We start from the raw sequence: 21,576 nt of genomic DNA, 5'->3' as shown, positions 1-21,576 counted from the left end.
GGAGGGTGCGCTGTGCGTGTTTATATGAGGGTGGGAGCTGCCCTGGGGCGAGCGACCCGAAACCGAAACCAGATGAGGAGGAAAACGCTCTTTTTGTGAAAAAGTAACATTTTTTATTGCATTTAACACAAAAACATTTAAAGAAGCAGTCTCTGCGTCGCCCGCAACAGCCCGGGGGACGCTCGACGAGACTTTCGTTCTCTTGGCGGCGGGCTCGCCGCTCGGCGTTCTCTCTCTCACACCACTCACGTCAGGAACGCGGCTTTGCCCCGGACTGCGGTCCCCCTGGACCCGGTTTCTTGCGACGCTTCCTGGTGGATTCGTGCCAGGGGCTCTTATGACGCACCACCGGTTCAGGTCTCACCGTCGGGGGCGGTGCTGCGGGGGGTTGTGCTGCCGGCCGGCGTGGCGCAGACTCGGAGCGGTGTCTCGGCGGCGGCGGTCCCGCCGGCGCATGAGACATAGGGCGGCGAGGAAGAAAGTGACTCATGGCTTTGGAACTCTTCACCGCCTCCGAGAATCGCTCCGTGATGGTGCCCACGGCGTCACCGAACAAGCCAGATGGGGAAACGGGAGCGTTAAGCAGCGTCTTCCTGTCGGCTTCCTTGAGATCCGTGAGATTTAACCACAGCTGGCGCTGCATCACCACCATGAAGCCCATGCTGCGTCCGATGGCTTGCGCCGACTTTTTGGTGGCTTTCAGCGCGAAATCCGTTGCCGCCCTCAGATCCCTGAAGGTATTCAGGTCCGTGCTGCCCTCGTCCAGCGCCTTTAGAGCCCTCGCCTGGAAAATCTGGAGGACTGCCATGGTGTGCAGTGAAGACAGGGCCTCTCCTGACGCGGCGTAGGCTTTATCAGCCAGGTGCGCCGTCGTGCGGCATGCCTTAGAGGGTAGTGAAGCCTCACCACCCAAGGAGGAGGACGACGGGCAGAGATGGGCCGCTTCCTCGACGGGGGGGATGTGCAGGTATCCACGGGCTTCCGCCCCGTCCACTTTAGAAAATAGCTCAGACCCGCCGGCGCGAGCGCGGACGCCCTGGGGGGTCGCCCACGCTTTGGTGACCTCATCGTGCAGGTCTGGGAGGAAAGGGGCACTTTTCCTCGGAGCGGCGGCGCGGCGGCCCGAGTCAAAGTACCATGAATCGAGTTTGCTCCTTTGGGGTTCTTGTGGGGAACTCCACTCGATCTCTAGATCCTGCACGGCCTTAGAGAGAATGCGCACCAGCTCTTCGTGAAAGGAGGGGGGGTGGGCGTCAGCCTCCGACGCGGCAGGCGGAGATTGGTCCCAATCTCCGTCAGACGCCGTCAGCGACATCTCATCCTCCTCTGCGGGGACCCCAAAGGAGACAGACTCGGCAGCTCCCGGTTCAGGACGCAGGCTCTCGGCGACGAACTGAACCGGAGAGCGACGGGGAGGGGAAGCGCGGCGCTCCGGCACGCGCTCGGTCTCCGTCGGTGGCTGAGCCCCCACCAGCGGCACCTTGGCGGCAGTGGGAGGCTGCAGCGAGGAGCTTTCGAGAGCGATGTTGAGCCGAGTCCTGAGCACCCTCATTGGAAGCTCATCACAATGAGGGCACTCAGACCCAACCAACGCCGTCTCTGCGTGGAGAAGCCCCAGACATATAATACACACTTTGTGCGAATCGGGCGGGTCGATAGGACCTCCGCACCGAGAGCACATTCGCGACATCTGGATCGCTAAGAGGGACGTCCGTCTTATCCGCGTACTCAACAGATATCTTCGTTGCAGGGTAAAACTTGCTCGTGAAGGAGAAAATACTGAAGATATTCGCTCAAGACGGCTGCTATTATAGTAAGAAGGCCACGCCTCCTTTGCCGTCTTGAGCGTCATTGGCCAGCGCGAGTTTCAACTGCACTGGCGTTGTGCAATAAGGCTTCAGGGTAATCGTGATTGAAGGATCAATCCCATAGCGTCAGCTAACTGACGCAATGTCGAGAGAACGTTCTCGACAGGGAACTGCTTGTTGTGTATGTTTTGAGAAGACCAGCAATGATATAAGTAAATAAACAGCGAATTTTGTTGCAGTTTCAGCTAAATCACTCCTCAACTTGGCCCATCTTTGTTCTGGCTGTTGCAAATAGAAATAGCCATGACGCAGTTTTTTTACGTGACATGAGGGTTTCTAGTGGACCAATCACAGCGCTTGCGGTCCGGTTAAAACTGACGCGCTGTTAAAAATTTGGCAAGGTGCACGTTAGGCTACGCAGAGGCTACGGGAAAACCTATGGCGTAGACCTTACATAACAAGGTCTTGTTTGAGAAAAAAATGGTTCAGTACATCGGATCAGTACATGAGTTGAAGTACTTGCCGATAACGATGCCCGATTTTTGTGTTATCAGCTGCATTTCCGATACTAGTATTGGAATCGTAACAATCCTAAGCAGTATGGTCCAAGATTCCACTACTAAGGCAAGCATAATGACATTCGCCAGACTTTAGGTGATGGATAAATAGCTAATTTTGTTTTGGTCAATATTGTCACAAGCATTTGGAATACAAAAGAAATATTTTTTTCCCCTAAATACTTACGTCATAAAACATTTTAATTTCCATATATACTATTTTTAAGCCATTTTGAATGATCTTTGGATGTCATTTATCTGAAGTATTGTAGGTAGCATGTAAGGTAGCACTCGCAACAAGTTTTCGAAAGGTTTTGGATTTACCAAATCGTTTGAATAATTTCAACCACAAGCTCGCCAAAAGTGTTCATTTGAGGATGTGTCAATGCTTTGGTATACTGAATTGAAAGTTGAAATATATCATTACAATCATAGTTTGAGGGCACATGCACAAGTTCAGCACAGCGCCACCTACTGGCCCTGAGAAATAAAAAATCTGATAAACATTTTGCATACTTTAGTTTAGTATTAGGGTTGTGTCTTTAGATTTTTTGGGACATGCCGAGTGGAATGTTTCCCAGTGTCCCTTGGTCAGCCATTTTAAAACATAGCATTCGAGTATTGTAAAGTAGAGGTCTTCTCGGGTCCAAAGAAATGTACCCGACCCGAAATTACCTGAATCACTTTATAACCAAACCCGACGTGCATAAATAATTTTTTTTTAAAGAAAGACCCGACCCGAGACAAACCCGTAAAAATTAGACCCGAGTCAGATGCGAACTAGTGGCAATTTTATTTTAAACCGACTGGAACCGAATGTAAATGGCAGTGACGTGTGTGCATTCTGCAGACTCACACGCAGCAGTCAGACAGAAAGAAACTCCGGTGGCCTCGCAACCAATTTGGGGAGCTGCTCCATTTGTTTTACTTTCTTATCTGACGACGACACCAAGGTAACCCCTAAAATTTACATTTAAAATTGACTGACATGTCTGTCTCAACGAAAATTAACCTACCGCCAGTCACACAATGTTGCAAGCGCTCTTGGCAAACAGACGAGAGGTTTGAAAAGAACATTGACGCATACACACGAGTAGTCAGAGTTGTGTAGTACTTAAGTATTTTAACTTTCTACATAAAAGTACATTTTCAATTATTCGTATTTAATTAGTGTTTTTCTTATATTATCATAATTTTTCCTCCACTACATTTCATAATTTCAAGTTTTTGGTTTATATTTAATATTTAAGTACATAAAACATCTAGTAATTTTTTGTACTTTACTTAAGTAAAAAAATGTGTACTTTTACTAATGTAAATTGTTTTATGTAATTAGGCATTAAATCAATTTTAATATGCAATATATAATGAATACACAGTATGATTTTATGCTTTAGAATGTAGTGAATATTTTTTAGTAAAGAAAAGTAATTTTTTTCCCAAGACAAACACTCTGATAAAGCATAGATGCTTGGAAAATGTAACTAAAATACTTAAGTATTATACACCTCTGACACGAGAGAGTTCGGGTCTTGTCGGGTCCTTTTGGCAAAAACACATTTCTTTTAAATTACCCGGGACCCGATGCCGCTATCATTATTCTTGACCCGTGTCCGAGGCACACGTGAAACTTTTAAACCCGAACCCGATCGTGTCTAGGGTCGGACCTCGGGTTTTCGGATCTAAGTGGACCCGTGAAGACCTCTATTGTAAAGGCACTTGCGAAGTTTAGGGCTGGTGCCACCTGGTTGTCAAAAGAAATGACCAAATTTGTAAAAATGCTTACACTGAATATCTTCTGTCTATGCCAGGGGCCACAATATGCTGCACTAAATCACAGTATATACAATATTCTGGTAATATTTAAAGGTGACATAGAATGATTGAATGGGGTATTTATCCTTGTTCTGTGATGTGACATGTAGATAATTTTTTTGTTTGTTTGGGTCTGTAATGCCTTAGAAGCTTCCTAAAAACCTCTCTCAGTTAGCTCTATTAGGGTGGGGGATTTTAAACAAGTGGTTTTGCACATATTTGGCTCCACCTACTGGCTTAACTTGTAATCTCATTACTGATTGGCTGACTTTGCTGCCACTCAAAAAATGTAGCCAATTATTTTAAAGTGGAGGGGCAGTGAGATGCCTGTGATGTCATAAGCATCAGTTTTTCAGATTGGGCCGTTTTCTGGCTGACATTTCTAAAAGATGAATTTCTATGAGACTGAGATGTTTAGCATGTTTAGCACTTTTTGTATGTTCGTGAATGCGGGTAGACTACCATTATTCAACAAAGACAAGGTAAAATGGTTTTTCATTCTCTGTCCCCTTTAAACTATATAGACAAAAGTATTGAGACGCCCCTTGAAATAAAGATGTTTGGGGCAGCACAGTGGCCACCCCAACAGAGCACTGTTGTCTCACAGCAAGAAGGCCCTGGCTGGGTCAGGGGGTACACACACTGAGGGGTGGCAGTTTGACAATTCATCTATCCTGCGTTTTTAACCTGTGTAGAATGTAGAAGAAGAATGCCTATGAACGACTTTGACTCCAAGGTGCAGTAATAAGAGTACAGTATAAGAACAGAAAGTGCATAATACAGGCCAGTGACCAGTGGCCATTACAGTGCAAGTGGCATAATGAGGTAGGAATGTGCAAAAGGAATGTGAGAAGATGTCAGGAGATATTTTTGATGGACAGAGAAAAATAACATAAAGATTCTTCAGGGTTGTTTATACTTTCTACTGCCTGGGGTAAGGTGGTTTAGAATAGATGGATAACATGACCTGGATCTGTTGAAAGGCAATTTAAGGTCTAAGCTGTCTGATGTGATCCAGACTGAATTGATGGACATTTAATGAGTTAAATTGAAACACTGTACCCTGGAGATGCAGACAGACAACGCAGCCAAGACAGTTTCAACCTCTTCTTCGCAAGCAAAGTAAACTGTTCCCTGGAGGTTTTGTGGATCATTTTGCTGAGATTCATTTTATGTCACAAGCGTTCAGTTTTACATAATGTCGCCCTACAACATGCTATATGTGCTACACTTTATGTATTTTGCTGTTATACTGTGAAACCCAAACTAATATGTGTTATGAAATATGCATAAGAAACAGCATACAGACAGCAAATATGTATCATTTGACATCTTGACAGGGCCATTGACCAATAGATGGCAGAAGATATCAGTATGATGATGATGGCCATGCTTTCCCGGGAGATAACCAGGCATCAGAATCGGAAATCTGAAGATAAAAAAAGAGAAGCAATGAGATTTGAAGTTATCAGTTTGTCTGGATATTTTCAGTTTCGCTAAATAAGCTCAAACTATTATTTGTTTTCTAATACAAACCCATTGCTTCACTTTAAAAGCCATTTATTAAGTCACATTAGTATTTTAGATTGCTTCTGTGATGAATGAGTGTTGTTTTTGGGACTACATATTTACAGTAGGTGAAAATAATTATTTGTGTTAGCTAAAGATCTGGTGTGCATGAGGGTGAGTAAATGTTAAGACTTTTGGGTGAACTATCCCTTTGCCATTTTGGCCATATTTAATCCACTTCTAAGATGTCTCCCTGTGTGTGCCCGATCTAAATAAAGACGAGAGACTAGTGGGTAGTGTGGGTGACTCACTTTGTGAGCATCTATCACAGATAACTTACACATACAGCAAAATGTACAGCCAGCATGTCATTATCACATAAATACAGCTGTGATCTTGTATCATATGAATATTTCCCTAATTAGCACATGCAGTGTCACAAATCATGATCTCAGACTGAGACTGACCAATCAGAATAGGATATTCAGGGAAGCAGGGTAATGAACATATAACAATTAATAGAACTAAAATGTGTACTGTAACTATAAGCCATGCTTTGAATTAATAACAAGCTAAAAATTTGATGGAGGTAGTCCAGATTTTCCTTGAAAAGGTCTTTGCATTTACTCTTCAGAGAAATCATTTGAGTTGAGTGAATCTGGACACTCATTCTCTCCCTGTTGAAAAAGCAGCTGCGGTTGACACGCAAGGGTGATATCTGTTAACTTTCTTTTCCTGTCTGTTCTCGTATTTATTGTAAGTTACTCCCTCCTCTTCTTTTCATATACAAGTCTGGCAGATTCTTTTATTTAATGGCAACTTAGTGTTTGCTCAAGATTTTATACATTTTGATCAGTTCATGGCAATCATACCACTGCTTTTGGCATTGTTAGAGCAAACGCGATACCATTGGAGCTATGCTACAGGAACACTTCCTGCAATTCCATTCAGTAATTTTATACTATGCAGACTGTATTTTTTTGTTTAGTGTAACATACCTGTAAATTGAACGTGTTTGTCAGTTATTTTGTTTTATCTGGTGCCCTCCTCTAACATTGGCACTCTTGCTATATGAGCAAAGAAAGCTGTAAAAATGTCTGTATTGATTTGTTGGTCAAAATAATAATAATCGTTGAAAACAAACACTGGCAAACACAACATAACTTTTTTTTTGCATTAATTTAAAGGACAAGTTCGCTATTTTACACTTAAAGCCCTGTTTTAGATTGTTTATGATGAAATAGAACGTTTTTTTTTACAACTGAAATTTGGACATATGATGCTGGCCCGAGAATTTTCGAGTGTTTGTTCTATCACCACCCACCTCCACAATGGCTGCACAGGTGCACCGGAACAACTCCTCCCAAAATGCCTCAAACTTTCGTCCACAAAGATGTGAAACTCACCGAATGGTCAGGGGCGTTCACTGATATGCTCACACAAAAATCGCTGCAAAAGATGCTTTCCAACAGGTGTTATCATAGTTTTTGTCCAACTCCATTGACTTAGATGTGCTGTGAGGAACGTATTACTTCGCGCCGGGAACGTTGTATGTATTCTTGCAATTGGCAAAGGCGGATTATCGGCACCAACTGGGCTAGAGTGTCTATTATTCAAGCTCTCAATGGAAGAATGTACGGGTGTGAGGCGTTTAAAAAAATAGGTCCACAAGTTTACAACGAATGGTAAAACACCTGTTGGAAAGCATCTTTTGCAGCCCTGACCACTCGGTGAGTTTCACGTCTTTGTAAACTAAAGTTTAATGCATTTTAGAAGGGATTGTTCCAGTGCACCTATGCAGCCATTGTAGAGGTGGGGACTGATACAACACTAACGGAAAATTCTCGGGTCAGCATCATATGTCCAAATTTCAGTCAAAACCGTTCTATTTCATCATAAACAATCTAGTGTAAAATACCGAACTTGTCCTTTAAAGTATTTTTTAATACTTTTTAGTACAGGGTGACTAGGAAAAGGAAATTGTTAAACCATTACGTCCTGTTTCCAGAGAACTGATGACTTCCAAAAGCGTTAACGCTTGACGGAAGGCTTGTCTGAAGCGTGGCCAACAGCCAATCACAGTGCTCCGCAACACATGCTCCGGTCTTCCATTAACATAATTAAGAATTCCAGTCAAGTGTTATGAGTCAGCCTGTGTGTGCCTGTCTTGTCCCAACACACAGTCAGGAGGATAGTTCAAGTGGCCAAAAAATCTCCAGGAATCACAGCTGGAGAACTGCAGGAGTTAGTTGGGTCTTAAGGTCTGAAAGTCGCCGAAACTACAGTCTGACGTCACCTACATCACCACAAATTCCTTGAAAAGGGTTTTAAGAATAAAGCTTCTATTCTCATCCAGAAACCATCTCAAACGTCTTCAGTTTGCCAGACACTACTGGGAACCTCAAATGGGAGTGAGTTCTATTTAAAATAGAAGTTTTTTTTGCAATAAACGCAAGAGGTGGGTTTGGCACGCACAGAGAGGTATATGGAAAAGTACCTCGTGTCCACAGTTTAATGTGGTGGGTCTTTAATGTTTTGGGGCTGTTTTTTAACAGAGGATCTGGGCATTTTTATGATACATTGCATCATGGACTCTCTCAATTAGCAACAAATTTTAAAGTAACACCTGATTGCCTCTGTCAGAAAGCTTAAAATGGGCTGTGGTTGGATCAAATGATTGAAAACATACATCTAAATGGCTGCATTTTCTTTAAGACCACAAAACAAGATCTTGTGTTAACTTACTTAATCCCATAGAAAACATGTGCGGTGAACTGAAGAGTAGAGTCCACCAGCGTGGACCTCAAAATCTGAAGGATCTGGAGAGATTTTGTATGGAGGAATGGTCTTGTATTCTTCAACCTCATCAGGCATTAGGAGAAGACTCAAAACTGTTATCTTTGGCAAAGGGAGGGAGCCCAAAGTATTGCCTAAAAGGGTGCAAATAATTGTGGCACACATTTATTTAACAAAGATTTTTTGTTTTATAAATCTGCTGAAGTTGAGAGCAGAGTTTCTTGATAATATTTTGAGAAAAAAGTTAAACATTAAAGACATTTTAATATGAGACTTTTTTGCTCATATTTACAGAGGGTGCCAATGTAAGTGAAGGGCACTGTATGTTGATACTTACGTTATGCATTTGTCTTTAGCATTATGTTACCTTTAAAATCCATCCTTTTTTGTATACATCATGGACATTTTACTTCTGCATTTGTAGTGTTTTCATTTGAATTAGCTTCAAATTACTAGCACAACCAAATCAGTCAGATACTTAAAGTAAACTGGAAACTCTGTGTTAGAAAACATTCATCAAAAGAATACACTGTCATTCACATCACTCTAGAAGATTTGTATGCTGCTCTTTTGCACTCTCTTGTACTGACATTATTTCTTGCAATTTGTTTTAAAGATTTTTTATTTTTTAGATGAACTCCACAAACTTGCATCCTCGTGATTTCATCAATTTTGTCAACAGATTTGTGACTTGCAATCTGATGATTGCTGTGACAGAAATAATGCCTGATGATTTATTTCGCATGATGTTTTTTAGTTTTATTGAATTTATTTTGAAAGACTCAAATCCAAAGCATCAAAGCCAAGCTTACCAATCTTCTCCAAGAAAATTGAATTAATTTAGTATTTTATTTGAAAGCAAGATTTTTCTTTGTTAAGCGATAAATAATAAGGTGATTTAGACTGTTGCTATGAGAAAAACTGATGAGAAATATAAAATATCATGTTGTATCATGTCATCATGTTCTGACACCTCCATTGAGTTGAAATCCTATTTAAACTTAACTGATGGATGTAAAGTTAGCATCAGAAATGTGACCCTGGACCACAAAACCAGTAATAAGTAGCACAGTATACACTCACCTAAAGGATTATTAGGAACACCATACTAATACTTTGACCCCCTTTCCCCTTCAGAACTGCGTTAATTATACATGGCATTGATGCAACAAGGTGCTGAAAGCATTATTTAGAAAAGTTGGCCCATATTGATAGTATAGCATCTTGTAGTTGATGGAGATTTGTGGGATGCACATCCAGGGCACGAAGCTCCCGTTCCACCACATCCCAAAGATGCTCTATTGGGTTGAGACTGTGGGGGCCATTTTAGTACAGTGAACTCATTGTCATGTTCAAGAAACCAATTTGAAATGATTTCAGCTTTGTGACATGGTGAATTATCCTGCTGGAAGAGCCATCAGAGGATGGGTACATGGTGGTCATAAAGGGATGGACATGGTCAGAAACAATGCTCAGGTAGGCCGTGGCATTTAAAAGATGGCCAATTGGCACTAAGGGGCCTAAAGTGGGCCAAGAAAACATCCCCCACACCATTACACCACCAGCCTGCACAATGATAACAAGGCATGATGGATCCATGTTCTCGTTCTGTTTACACCAAATTCTGACTCTACCATCTGAATGTCTCAACAGAAATCGAGACTCATCAGACCAGGCAACATTTTTCCAGTCTTCAACTGTCCAATTTTGGTGAGCTTGTGCAAATTGTAGCCTCTTTTTTGTAGTGAAGATGAGTGGTACCCGGTGGGGTCTTCTGCTGTTGTAGCCCATCCGTCTCAAGGTTGTGCGTGTTGTGGCTTCACAAATGCTTTGCTGCATACCTCGGTTGTAACGAGTGGTTATTTCAGTCAAAGTTGCTCTTCTATCAGCTTGAATCAGTCGGCCCATTCTCCTCTGACCTGTAGCATCAACAAGGCATTTTCGCCCACGGGACTGCCGCATACTGGATGTTTTTCCCTTTTCACACCATTCTTTGTAAACCCTATGGTTTTGCGTGAAAATCCCAGTAACTAAGCAGATTGTGAAATACTCATATATATAAAAAAATATTTATCATTAGTAATATGTGTTGCTAAAGGGCTTCATTTGGACAACTTTAAAAGCGACTCCAGATTTTCAAATAGTTGTTTCTCAGCCAAATATCGTCCTATCCTAACAAATTATACATCAATTGAAAGCTTATGTATTCCCTTACGACTGGTTTTGTGGTGTACAAATGCTTTGCAATGCTTGAGTATAAATGTGAACAAAACGTGAACACATGGTATGCTATTATTGTTTCCCTTTATGTAGGAGCAGAGACCATCAAGAAGTACTGGAGTCGATATTACCAAGGTTCCCACGGTGTGGTTTTTGTCCTCAACAGCGCTGCATCCGATGACGAGATGGAGGCATCGCGATCTGAGCTCCACCTGGCCCTGCAGCATCCACAGCTGTGCACCCTCCCGTTTCTCATCCTCGCCAACCACCAGGATTCACCAGCTGCCCGTTCTGTACCGGAGGTATGGTAGTTTTCCACACCAAATATAGCTGTAAGTGAAGTACTTGGGCCTCCACACTATCTTCTATGATCCTTTGCTGTTGTTGCTGGTCTCTGTATTTACACGCTCTCTGAAGTGTTTGGACTGAGATGGGAAGTGTACATTTTGGGGGGTGTCCTGTTGTCATGCAATAAGAGCTGTTGTTTACGGTCAGATGACTGAGCAGGGTGCAGACGTAATGTAGTTGGAATGGGATGTTGTGGGGAGCTCCCCCACCATACAGATCGATGTAAACATTGTTGTGATGTGGGCCGGTTGACTAATAGTCTCTTTACACTTACTGTAAAAACCTTGTAGAGGTTGTTCGGGACAGAGGAAGTATGAATGGTAACACTTGAAGTTTCAATTCCAGAGGTGAATGTCATTTTGAGCTAAAACTTCACATACGTACTCTGGGGACACCAAAGATTTATTTGACCTCTTAAAAAAGCCTTGTGAAATGTCCCTTTTAATTGTTTATTTATTGCCAATATGAGAACAGCGACTAACAAAACTTAATAAACAAGACTTTTCCCAACTTCCTAGGTTGTCTATGAAAGCCTGTAGACTGATTGTTATGTGAAGGACTTGGATCAGTTTTGCCGGGAAAATCCAAAGGATGTGGCGTTTATAGTTACTATTATAACTGTGTAATTTTAATTAACCTCATCTGTCTGCATGATGTTAATTTTGGCCATCTGTGTGCCACCCATAGAGTAGATATATCATAATATGATATTGATCATGATACTGGCCAATGGCATGTGTGACATAACTTTTGCATGCTTGTATTTCGTGTTAACTTCAGTCACTTGGTGGCCATGTGAGAGAGACCACACAGACCTTTCTTTTGTTTAACCTCGTAAATATGGTCAGTTGCATCCGATCAGCATAAACCACATTACTGGGGAATTCGCCATGTGTTGGACTATTTTTAGCAGTCAAAGCTCCAGAGAGCGATTGACCTCTTTTAACTGTTTGCAAACACTTCAGAGCCACGTGAGTTTGGTTTAGAGAGGCTTTGAGTTTTACCACAGGCCTTTTATCTGGTCACATTTTATGTCTCTGTAATACTTTGTGTTGCAGCAACTCTTGCTTGCAAATCTGGAGCAAAGAATAGCATAGAATGGAATATAGTCTGACTTCCCCTTCATCTGTGTGTGTGGGGGGAGTTGTGGTCCCATTTAAACTTTCTCAGGTAACTAGTTACAGTACACTGTATTCATATTGGGTAATTACTGTACCCTGTCAGTGTGATAAATCCTGCCTATCATAATCACAAGCAGTCACCTTATATGCATGAATTGGTCCAAAAGTGTCTTCAAAGTAGATTTAAAATTGTGATACCTGTGAATAAGTGAGTTTTTAGTGAGCTATTGGTATTGACACTTGCATTAGTTACTGTTATGTGGTGTAGGAGGAACCCAAGTGCAGACAGAGGTGGATATAAACTAAAGACTTTTATTATACAATAAACAGAAAACAAAACCCACAAGGGGGCAAAACAACATAAAAGATATTAAATGAACACTCAACAAGACTATAACTACACTTAACACTAGACTGGGTGACACTAAACAATAAACTTGACAAAACACTTGATATATAAAACACTAGACTAGACTTGACTTTCAGACAGAGTACTCACAGGTATATGGAACAATGCACAAGCCCAGGACAACAAACACAAGGATCTTAAATAGAGGAGAACTAATGAGGGCAACAGGTGACAGGAATCAAACAATAATGGGATAATTAATGAGGAAACAAGGGGGCGGGATCAAGAGACGAGACTGAGAGCACATGGCTAGGAATAAACAAAGCCAGTGCTCTCACACAAAACATGGGTCTGTCATGGTTCTGCCACAAGACTAGATTAAACAAAGGACAAAATGGCAGAACCATGACAGAATCCCCCCCTTAAGGAGCGGCTTCCAGACGCTCCCCAGGGGAACACTAAACACGAGACATGACAGACTGACAGATAGACAGACACCAAGAAAACATGACAAATATACACAGGGGCAGACAAGATAACATTACAAGAGGGTTGGGGTGACACAATAAAAACAACAAACAAGGGAGGGGGGGCGGAGGCAAAACAGAGTTAACGTGAGGAAATCCAGGTAGGGTGGAGCAGGGTGGGCAAGGGGTCTTGGGTTCAGGGGTAGTGGAGGGCTTGGGACGAGGAGTCCGGGCAGGCTTGGTGGGGATCTTGGAGGGAACAGGCTTGGTTGGGGATGCAGACTGGGTAAGGGGAACAAAAGGAGGCAAGGTAGGGTTCCAGGGCGTGGTAGGGGAAGACAAGGGAGCAGATGAGGGCGAGCCAGGACTCACAGGGTAGGGGAGAGAGTCAAGGGAAGACATGGAGACAGTAGCAGGGGACCAGGCAGACAAACAGGACGATGGAGCACGGGAGGAAGCAACTGAAGGAGCTGGAGAGACAGGGGGCGCTGCGTCCAGCAGCGGAGACGAGACAGAGTCCGTGACAGGGGGCGCTGCGACCGGCAGCGAGGACGAGACAGGGTCCGTGACAGGGGGCGCTGCGTCCGGCAGCGAGGACGAGACAGGGTCCGTGACAGGGGGCGCTGCGACCGGCTGCGGAGAGGAGCCAGGGTCCGTGACAGGGGGCGCTGCGACCGGCTGCGGAGACGAGACAGGGTCCGTGACAGGGGGCGCTGCGACCGGCAGCGGAGACGAGACAGGGTCCGTGACAGGGGGCGCTGCGACCGGCAGCGGAGACGAGACAGGGTCCGTGACAGGGGGCGCTGCTTCCGGCAGCGGAGACGAGACAGGGTCCGTTACAGGGGTAGCTGTGACGGGCTGTGCAGACGGCAGGGGCTGCAGCGGTGGCTGCGCAGACGGCAGGGGCTGCAGCGGTGGCTGCGCAGACGGCAGGGGCTGCAGCGGTGGCTGCGCAGACGGCAGGGGCTGCAGCGGTGGCTGCGCAGACGGCAGGGGCTGCAGCGGTGGCTGCGCAGACGGCAGGGGCTGCAGCGGTGGCTGCGCAGACGGCAGGGGCTGCAGCGGTGGCTGCGCAGACGGCAGGGGCTGCAGCGGTGGCTGCGCAGACGGCAGGGGCTGCAGCGGTGGCTGCGCAGACGGCAGGGGCTGCAGCGGTGGCTGCGCAGACGGCAGGGGCTGCAGCGGTGGCTGCGCAGACGGCAGGGGCTGCAGCGGTGGCTGCGCAGACGGCAGGGGCTGCAGCGGTGGCTGCGCAGACGGCAGGGGCTGCAGCGGTGGCTGCGCAGACGGCAGGGGCTGCAGCGGTGATTGCACTGCTGAGAGCGACCCAGGAGAAGACTGAGATGAAGGACAGGAAACCCCCTTCCTCCTCTTCTTCTTCCTTGGTCGTGGCGCTGTGGCCGTAGCAGGAATAGTGACCGTAGCTGGGACTGGGGAAATTGCCACAGGCAAGGCAGACTCAGAGGAGGAGTTCTCAGAAGCAGACTCCCACGACTGCCGTCTCTCTCGTTTGCCACGGAGGCTGACAGCTGCGGCAGGAGTTGAGGTGGGGAGAGCATTGTCCCCAAGCATAGCTATGGCTAGGATGCGACCCTCCGGGATCACTGGCAGTGTGGCAGATGTTGATGCCCTGGTGGAACCTGGAAACTCCTCCTGACACAAACGGTCCACAACTTCACCAAATGGGCGGCGGATCAACCTCTCCCGTTCTTGTAAAGGCGGAGGGACATTAAGGCCCGCGATGAGGTAAGAATTGAGGAGAGTTTCAGGCAGAAAACACCTCCTCGCTTCCAAGTCTTTGGCATACTCCCTCAGGGCCTTATCTCCCTGGGGAGGAAACGGAGCCTTGCCCATCTTCATGTCGACGGCAGTCGACTGCCACCACTGTTCAAGGTCAGCCGACTGCCGCCTAGCGGGAAGAGACATGCTGTCTGCTGGGTTCCTTGTTGGCTTGTGCATTCTGTTATGTGGTGTAGGAGGAACCCAAGTGCAGACAGAGGTGGATATAAACTAAAGACTTTTATTATACAATAAACAGAAAACAAAACCCACGAGGGGGCAAAACAACATAAAAGATATTAAATGAACACTCAACAAGACTATAACTACACTTAACACTAGACTGGGTGACACTAAACAATAAACTTGACAAAACACTTGATATATAAAACACTAGACTAGACTTGACTTTCAGACAGAGTACTCACAGGTATATGGAACAATGCACAAGCACAGGACAACAAACACAAGGATCTTAAATAGAGGAGAACTAATGAGGGCAACAGGTCACAGGAATCAAACAATAATGGGATAATTAATGAGGAAACAAGGAGGCGGGATCAAGAGACGAGACTGAGAGCACATGGCTAGGAATAAACAAAGCCAGTGCTCTCACACAAAACATGGGTCTGTCATGGTTCTGCCACACGACTAGATTAAACAAAGGACAAAATGGCAGAACCATGACAGTTACATATATTGTGGCAAAATTGGTTAGTAGAAACAAGGAATGGTTACTCTGGTGTTGTAGTTATTATTTCCACCACATCCCAAAGATGCTCTATTGGGCCATTTTAGTACACTGAACTCATTTTCATGTTCAAGAAACTAATTTGAAATGATTTGAGGTTTGTGACACAAAATATTAGCTCTTTTGCAATAAAATGAATTTAAAGTGTTATTGTTTAAATATAATCTGATTTTATTTTAATAATAAAATGCTTCACATATTCTACACTCTTTATTAAATAGCAGGTGTTGCAGTAAAGTTGTGGTTAGAAGAAGATGATCCAGTTTACCCCAAAGGCTCAGTCACCTGCCCAGACAACTGCAAAGACTAAACATCCTCCAAACTCTGAGTCATAATGTATAATCAGCCAGGTCATCGCTGCCCACTGAACAGCTACACAAAAGTGCCTCAGAAGTGCCATTGCCATCTGTCACAACTGACCATACTTTGAGCTAGTCTTGTAGTACTTGAAACTTTATGATGGTCTTGATCTTGTCTTGTTCTTGACTGCATTTGTACTAAGTCTTGTCTTAGCCTCTGACTAAAGCCCAGTATACACTGTGCAATTTTAAATAGTCCGATTTAAACTCTTTACAACTCTTTTTAACTTCGGACGCACGCAAACAAACAAATCTGTAGTTTGACGTTATCAATTGGCAACGGTTGGGCGAACACATGCTGAAGCCAAGTCTAGCAAACCGAAACATCATCTAGAATTAATTTTAGCGTTAATCATGACTTGTCTCGAGCATAAAAAGATGAAAAAACTACCTGGTACCTGGCATTTGTATTTCCAGCGCGATTTCTCTACAGGCTGCCTCCTTTTTTTTTCTATCATGTACATTGTCGATGACACGTTGTCCAAGCATTTTTTATCTTTCCATTACATCTCCACAAGTTTGTCCTCCTGCTGTACAGTCTACCTGGCTCTTTTTGACATTTTGCCTGCGTTGTTTTGTTGTTGTCACACTAATTTCCTCATCGAGTTCTGTGCGTCTATTGGTTCTTGATCTGCCGGTTGTCTTGGGGGAGATGTCACACACAGGATTGTATCTCAAAATTTCTGATACTGCCAGAATTTTGTCGGAGGATATATTTGATTGCAACGGTCATTAATCAGCTGTCTGTGAACTTGTCAAACTAGCAAAGACGGAAGATTTTAGCCTAGGAGGCGCTGCTCTTGTAGCGACCGGTAGCACTGTGCCTCGTGTGTTTGTTGTGTGAAAATCTTTGTTTCTTTTATGTCCTTTTTTGCCCGGAGCATTGGTTTTCTTTTAACTATTAGTTAGTATTCACTAGACGAAATGGATTGGTTTTGGGTGTTGACGTTCTGGACATTTTTCTGGGTTGTTTGGAGTGTTCAGGAATTCCCACGCTATCCAACGCTACAATATAGCCGGGAATTGTTGCTCCAATTGCGTGGAAATTATCCAAGGACTGTGGCGAACTCGGACTTGTCCGGATACACAAGGTACGAAAATTTGGATTTTAATATAAAGGCGAGGAAGAGGGGGAAGCCCGGTGGAATTCGACTGAAGTTAAAAAAGTTGGGGTTCAAGCGTATCCCATTGCCAAGTATAATTCTCGCGAATGTGCAGTCCTTACGAAGGAAAATAAATGAGCTGCAAGCAAATGTGCGCTGTTTACAGGAGTACAGAGACGTTTGTTTAATTGCACTGACGGAGACCTGGTTAAACGAGAAGGATTGTGATACCGAACTGTTTCTGGACGGGTTTGGTACACCTCTACGGCTGGACCGTGACCTGTCAATCACAGGAAAGTCTCAAGGTGGAGGTGTTTGTTTGTACGTAAACAACCGTTGGGCAAAAACAGTGATTGTGCGTGAGGAAGTGTGCACCGCTGATATAGAACTACTGACTGTTTCTATTAGGCCTTTTTATTTGCCAAGAGAATTTCAGCAACTTTCTATTTCATTGGTATATATTCACCCGAAGTCTGATGTTCAGAAGGCAACGGACATCATTAGTCAGGTAGTACATCGGTATCAGTTGCATTCACCAGATGCTCCTCATCTTATTATGGGTGATTTTAACAAATGTTCTCTGGAAGGCGTTTTAAATTTTCAACAATATATTGATTGTCCTACACGCCATCAAAAAATACTGGATCTATGTTATGGTTCAATACCAGATGCATATAGATCCTTTTCAAGACCCCCAATTGGGGGTGCAGATCACAATGCAGTCCTTCTGCAACCATGTTATAAACCAGTGTTGCAGAGAGTTACACCTGTTACCAGGTCATTTCAAAGATGGACTGATGATAACATCTTACAATTACAAGACTGCTTTGATTGCACTGAATGGGACATTTTTAAAAAGTCTTGTGTAGATAACGATGAGTTAGCTGATGTTGTGAGTTCATACATTCACTTTTGTGAAGAGTCTGTGATACCTAGGAAAAATGTAAAAATGTATTCAAATAATAAGCCATGGGTGACAAAATCATTGAAACATGTTTTAAATAAGAAGAAACGGGTTTTTTATCAAGGTACAGATTTGGAAAAGTGTCAGATTAACAAGGAAGTTAAAAGGGAAATTAGAAGGGCAAAAAGGAAATATAAGGCATCAGTGGAGGAGAAGTTTATTAAGGGTAATATTCAGTCAGCATGGAGAGGAATAAAGACAATGGCTGGTACAAGTAACAAGGAACCAGTTGGTATTACTCGAATTGAATCTTTGACAGAAAATGGAGGGATAGCAAATGAATTTAATGATTTTTTTAGGCGATTTGATACAAATGATTTTAGTGAAACATGTAAGGACTTTTATTCTAGTTTGAAAACAGAGGAATGTTTGCAGATTGATAAGGCCTCTGTTTATAGAGTTTTGCAAACCACCCCACAAAATAAAAGCCCGGGGCCTGATAAAGTGAGTGGGAGAGTTCTGAGGAGTTGTGCGTATCAGTTATGTGATATTAGTCATTTTATTTTTCAGGCCTCATTGAAATTACAGAAAGTACCCTCAGTTTGGAAAAAATCCACTATTGTACCCATTCCTAAAATGACAAATCCCAAACAAATGAACGACTTCAGACCAATTTCTTTAACATCACCACTAATGAAGTGTTTTGAGAGAATTATCAAAACTTGGATTGTAGAGTATACAAATCAGCTGATTGATCCATTACAATTTGCTTATAGGAGAAATAGAAGCGTGGAGGATGCCACTCTGACACTTTTAAATCTTATATATAAACATGTGGATACCGGCAAGAGACATGCTCGTTTATTATTTGTAGATTTCTCATCAGCGTTCAACACTATTCAACCAATTCTTTTAGCTGAACGTTTGCTGTCTGAATTCGATGTTCCTAAGAGTTTGGTGGCTTGGATTTTAGATTTTCTGACCAGAAGACCTCAAATAGTACGGGTAAATGGAGAACACTCCCAGGAACTTTATTCTTCAGTGGGCTGCCCTCAAGGCTGTATTCTTTCACCCTTGTTATTTATTTTATATACCGATAGGTGTAGAAGTCAATTTTTAGACAGACATATTATCAAATATGCTGACGATACAGTGGTGCTAAGTCTGCTAAAACAGGGTGACACAGAGCATGGGCCCATTTTGAACTATTTCTTGGAATGGTGTGAGAGTTCACAATTACAAATTAATGTATCCAAAACTAAAGATATGATGATAGATTTTAATACTTCAGTTGAAAATCCATCTAAAATAGTGGTTGCGGGTAAAGAGGTGGAGAAGGTTAGTTCATACAAGTATTTGGGTACAGTAATTGATGATAAGCTCAGTTGGGTGGAAAATACAAATCTCGTTGTATCAAAAGCACAAAAACGGCTATATTTATTGAGGAAGCTTAAGTCCATTGATGTGGATAAATCTATATTGACTTTGTTTTATAGATATTTTATTGAAACAGTTTTTAGTTTTGGTATGATTTGTTGGTTTTATTGATTAATTTTTAAAAGTTGATCCAAGCTGCAGAGCATTGTAAATCTAGGATCAAAGATTACAGGCTCTACACAACTGGGTTTGACTACTTTATGTGAGAGAAATGTTCTCAGGAAGTCCTTGACTATTTTGGGTGATTCATCCCATGTTTTGTTTTTAGAATTTGAAATGCTCCCTTCAGGTAGGCGATATAGAGTGCCCAAGTGGAGGACTGTTAAATCCTCTAGGTCTTTTGTTTCAAATGCAGTTTTGAGTTTAAATACTTACTTGAAACATAAAGATAAAGGTGAAGCCGTGATGTTTTAAATTAGCATAGACAAATTAGGTATTGTACTGTAAATGCTCTGGGATTGTTTTTTGTTTTATGTTTGTTTTATGGTTGGTTATTGTGTTGTTTCCTTTCATAAATTGTATGTTTGTGAGGTCTGTTGCTGCATAAATTGCCCTGTAAAGGGACAAATAAAGATTTACTACTACTACTACTAGGATTCCAGTAACAAGCTAAATTCTTGCTGAAATCACACAGTGTGCACCGGGCTTAAAAAACTGATATCAACTGTGCGATATCACTAAATTGTCAGTGCATTGTCTGATTTATTTGTTAACTTCGAATGCAATTAAGTACTAATTTGATTTCTTTTGTTACTGTTGTGCTTGGCTATAAATGAACAGGAGCGTGTATCAAAATTGTCCACTTATTAATTACAAATGCCCATAAACTTTAAGAAATTATTGCAAAATTGTATCAGTGTTTTTTTAATACTATGACATCCGCCAGCAACATCACTAGGGCAATAGAGCTGTTTTTACATATGAGCATGAATGCAAACGTGATTTTGATTTTATACATAAATAATAAACAATAAGTGAATTTTAACGACAACTGTAACTGTAGCACATAGCAGCGTTTCATTGTTTTATTTTATTATGACTTTTAGGGTTAGGGTTATGTGAATCTTTCAGATGAATTTAAAGGGGAGGACTAGGACAAAAAACTGGCATTTTGGCCCGGACCGGCCCACTACAAAGGATCACAAATCTTTGTGCAATCTTGACTACTAACTCCATATAATGATTAAGTAGAAAAGTATAAGAGCTGACACGTGATATTACAAAAATGTAAAAGGCTTTGCAAGTTTTAAAGATCTGCTAATTGTTTTAGCCAGTGAGTGTGCACAATGTGTAAACTAACCATTCTGACCACCTTATGATAACACTGAGACCTGATAAATGTTACAATAAAGTCGCAGTCTCACGGCAGAGATAAAAGTCCCATTACAGTGTTTGCAGAATATTTTGATCACTTTTTTCTGAACACCTTTTACCAATTCCAAACCACAGTAATTTTAACAACTAACATTCATTTTTGTGTATTTGTCCTGTCATCCCATTTTTATGACCTTGCTGGAATCAGGATTTCTTGTCTAATGGTCAAACCTCAATTTTGCAATTTCCATGCATGGCATCTTTCTTATGGACATCAAATAATGAATTTCCAGTGTGTGTTTTAAACTTGTTTTGGCCCATTTTAAATGTAAAAGAAAATGTGCCTAATTATTCTGTACACTTGAATATAAGATGCTTTTTTCTCCAGCCAGCCATCATTAACAATAATGTATTACTTATAAATGCTTTATTTACATAATTAATGGTAGTTATTAAGATTAATTTGGTTTGGTTTGGAATTAGTAAATATGTTTGATAAAAACTGTGACCAAAAGTTTCATGTAGCTACCTAATAATCCTGCTCACGCTGTATTTCATCGCAGTGTTATCACTGTCATTTTGCAAACAGTCATTGGTCTATCACTTGTGTTTTTGACTGTGTTTTATCAAGAGGATATCTAACGACAGTGTTTTAAAAGCAGTTCTGCTTACCGCATGTCCACTTGCTTCTTAGTCGTCTCTCATTTTAAGAGACGCACACTGACGCTAAAAAAGAACCAATGGGCTGCTGATTAGGTGTCTCCTGGGGCGGTGTGTCCAAAAAAAAAATGCAATACATTGACAGAAATAGTGTGAGATGTATGATGCGCCATGTGTATGATACTCCTCCTCTGTTTCTTGGGTCAGATGCAGTCCACCCTGACTGCATCTGACACAAGAAACAGAGGGGTAGGGGAGGAGCTTGTTAAAGGAATAGTC

General features: G+C 42.6%; 1 protein-coding gene across 1 annotated transcript in view; it reads left to right on the top strand.

The window, feature by feature from the left end:
- arl15a (ADP-ribosylation factor-like 15a) overlaps positions 1-21,576 on the top strand; it is a 151,470-nt gene that overhangs the window by 56,521 nt on the left and 73,373 nt on the right. The window contains exon 4 of the mRNA XM_055199928.2: positions 10,799-11,007. Within this exon, the coding sequence (XP_055055903.2) occupies positions 10,799-11,007 (209 nt within the window). The remainder of the gene's footprint in view (positions 1-10,798; positions 11,008-21,576) is intronic.

Source organism: Misgurnus anguillicaudatus, chromosome 22, assembly GCF_027580225.2.
Source record: "Misgurnus anguillicaudatus chromosome 22, ASM2758022v2, whole genome shotgun sequence".
NCBI lineage: Eukaryota > Metazoa > Chordata > Actinopteri > Cypriniformes > Cobitidae > Misgurnus > Misgurnus anguillicaudatus.
This window is presented reverse-complemented; position numbering and strand designations above follow the sequence as displayed.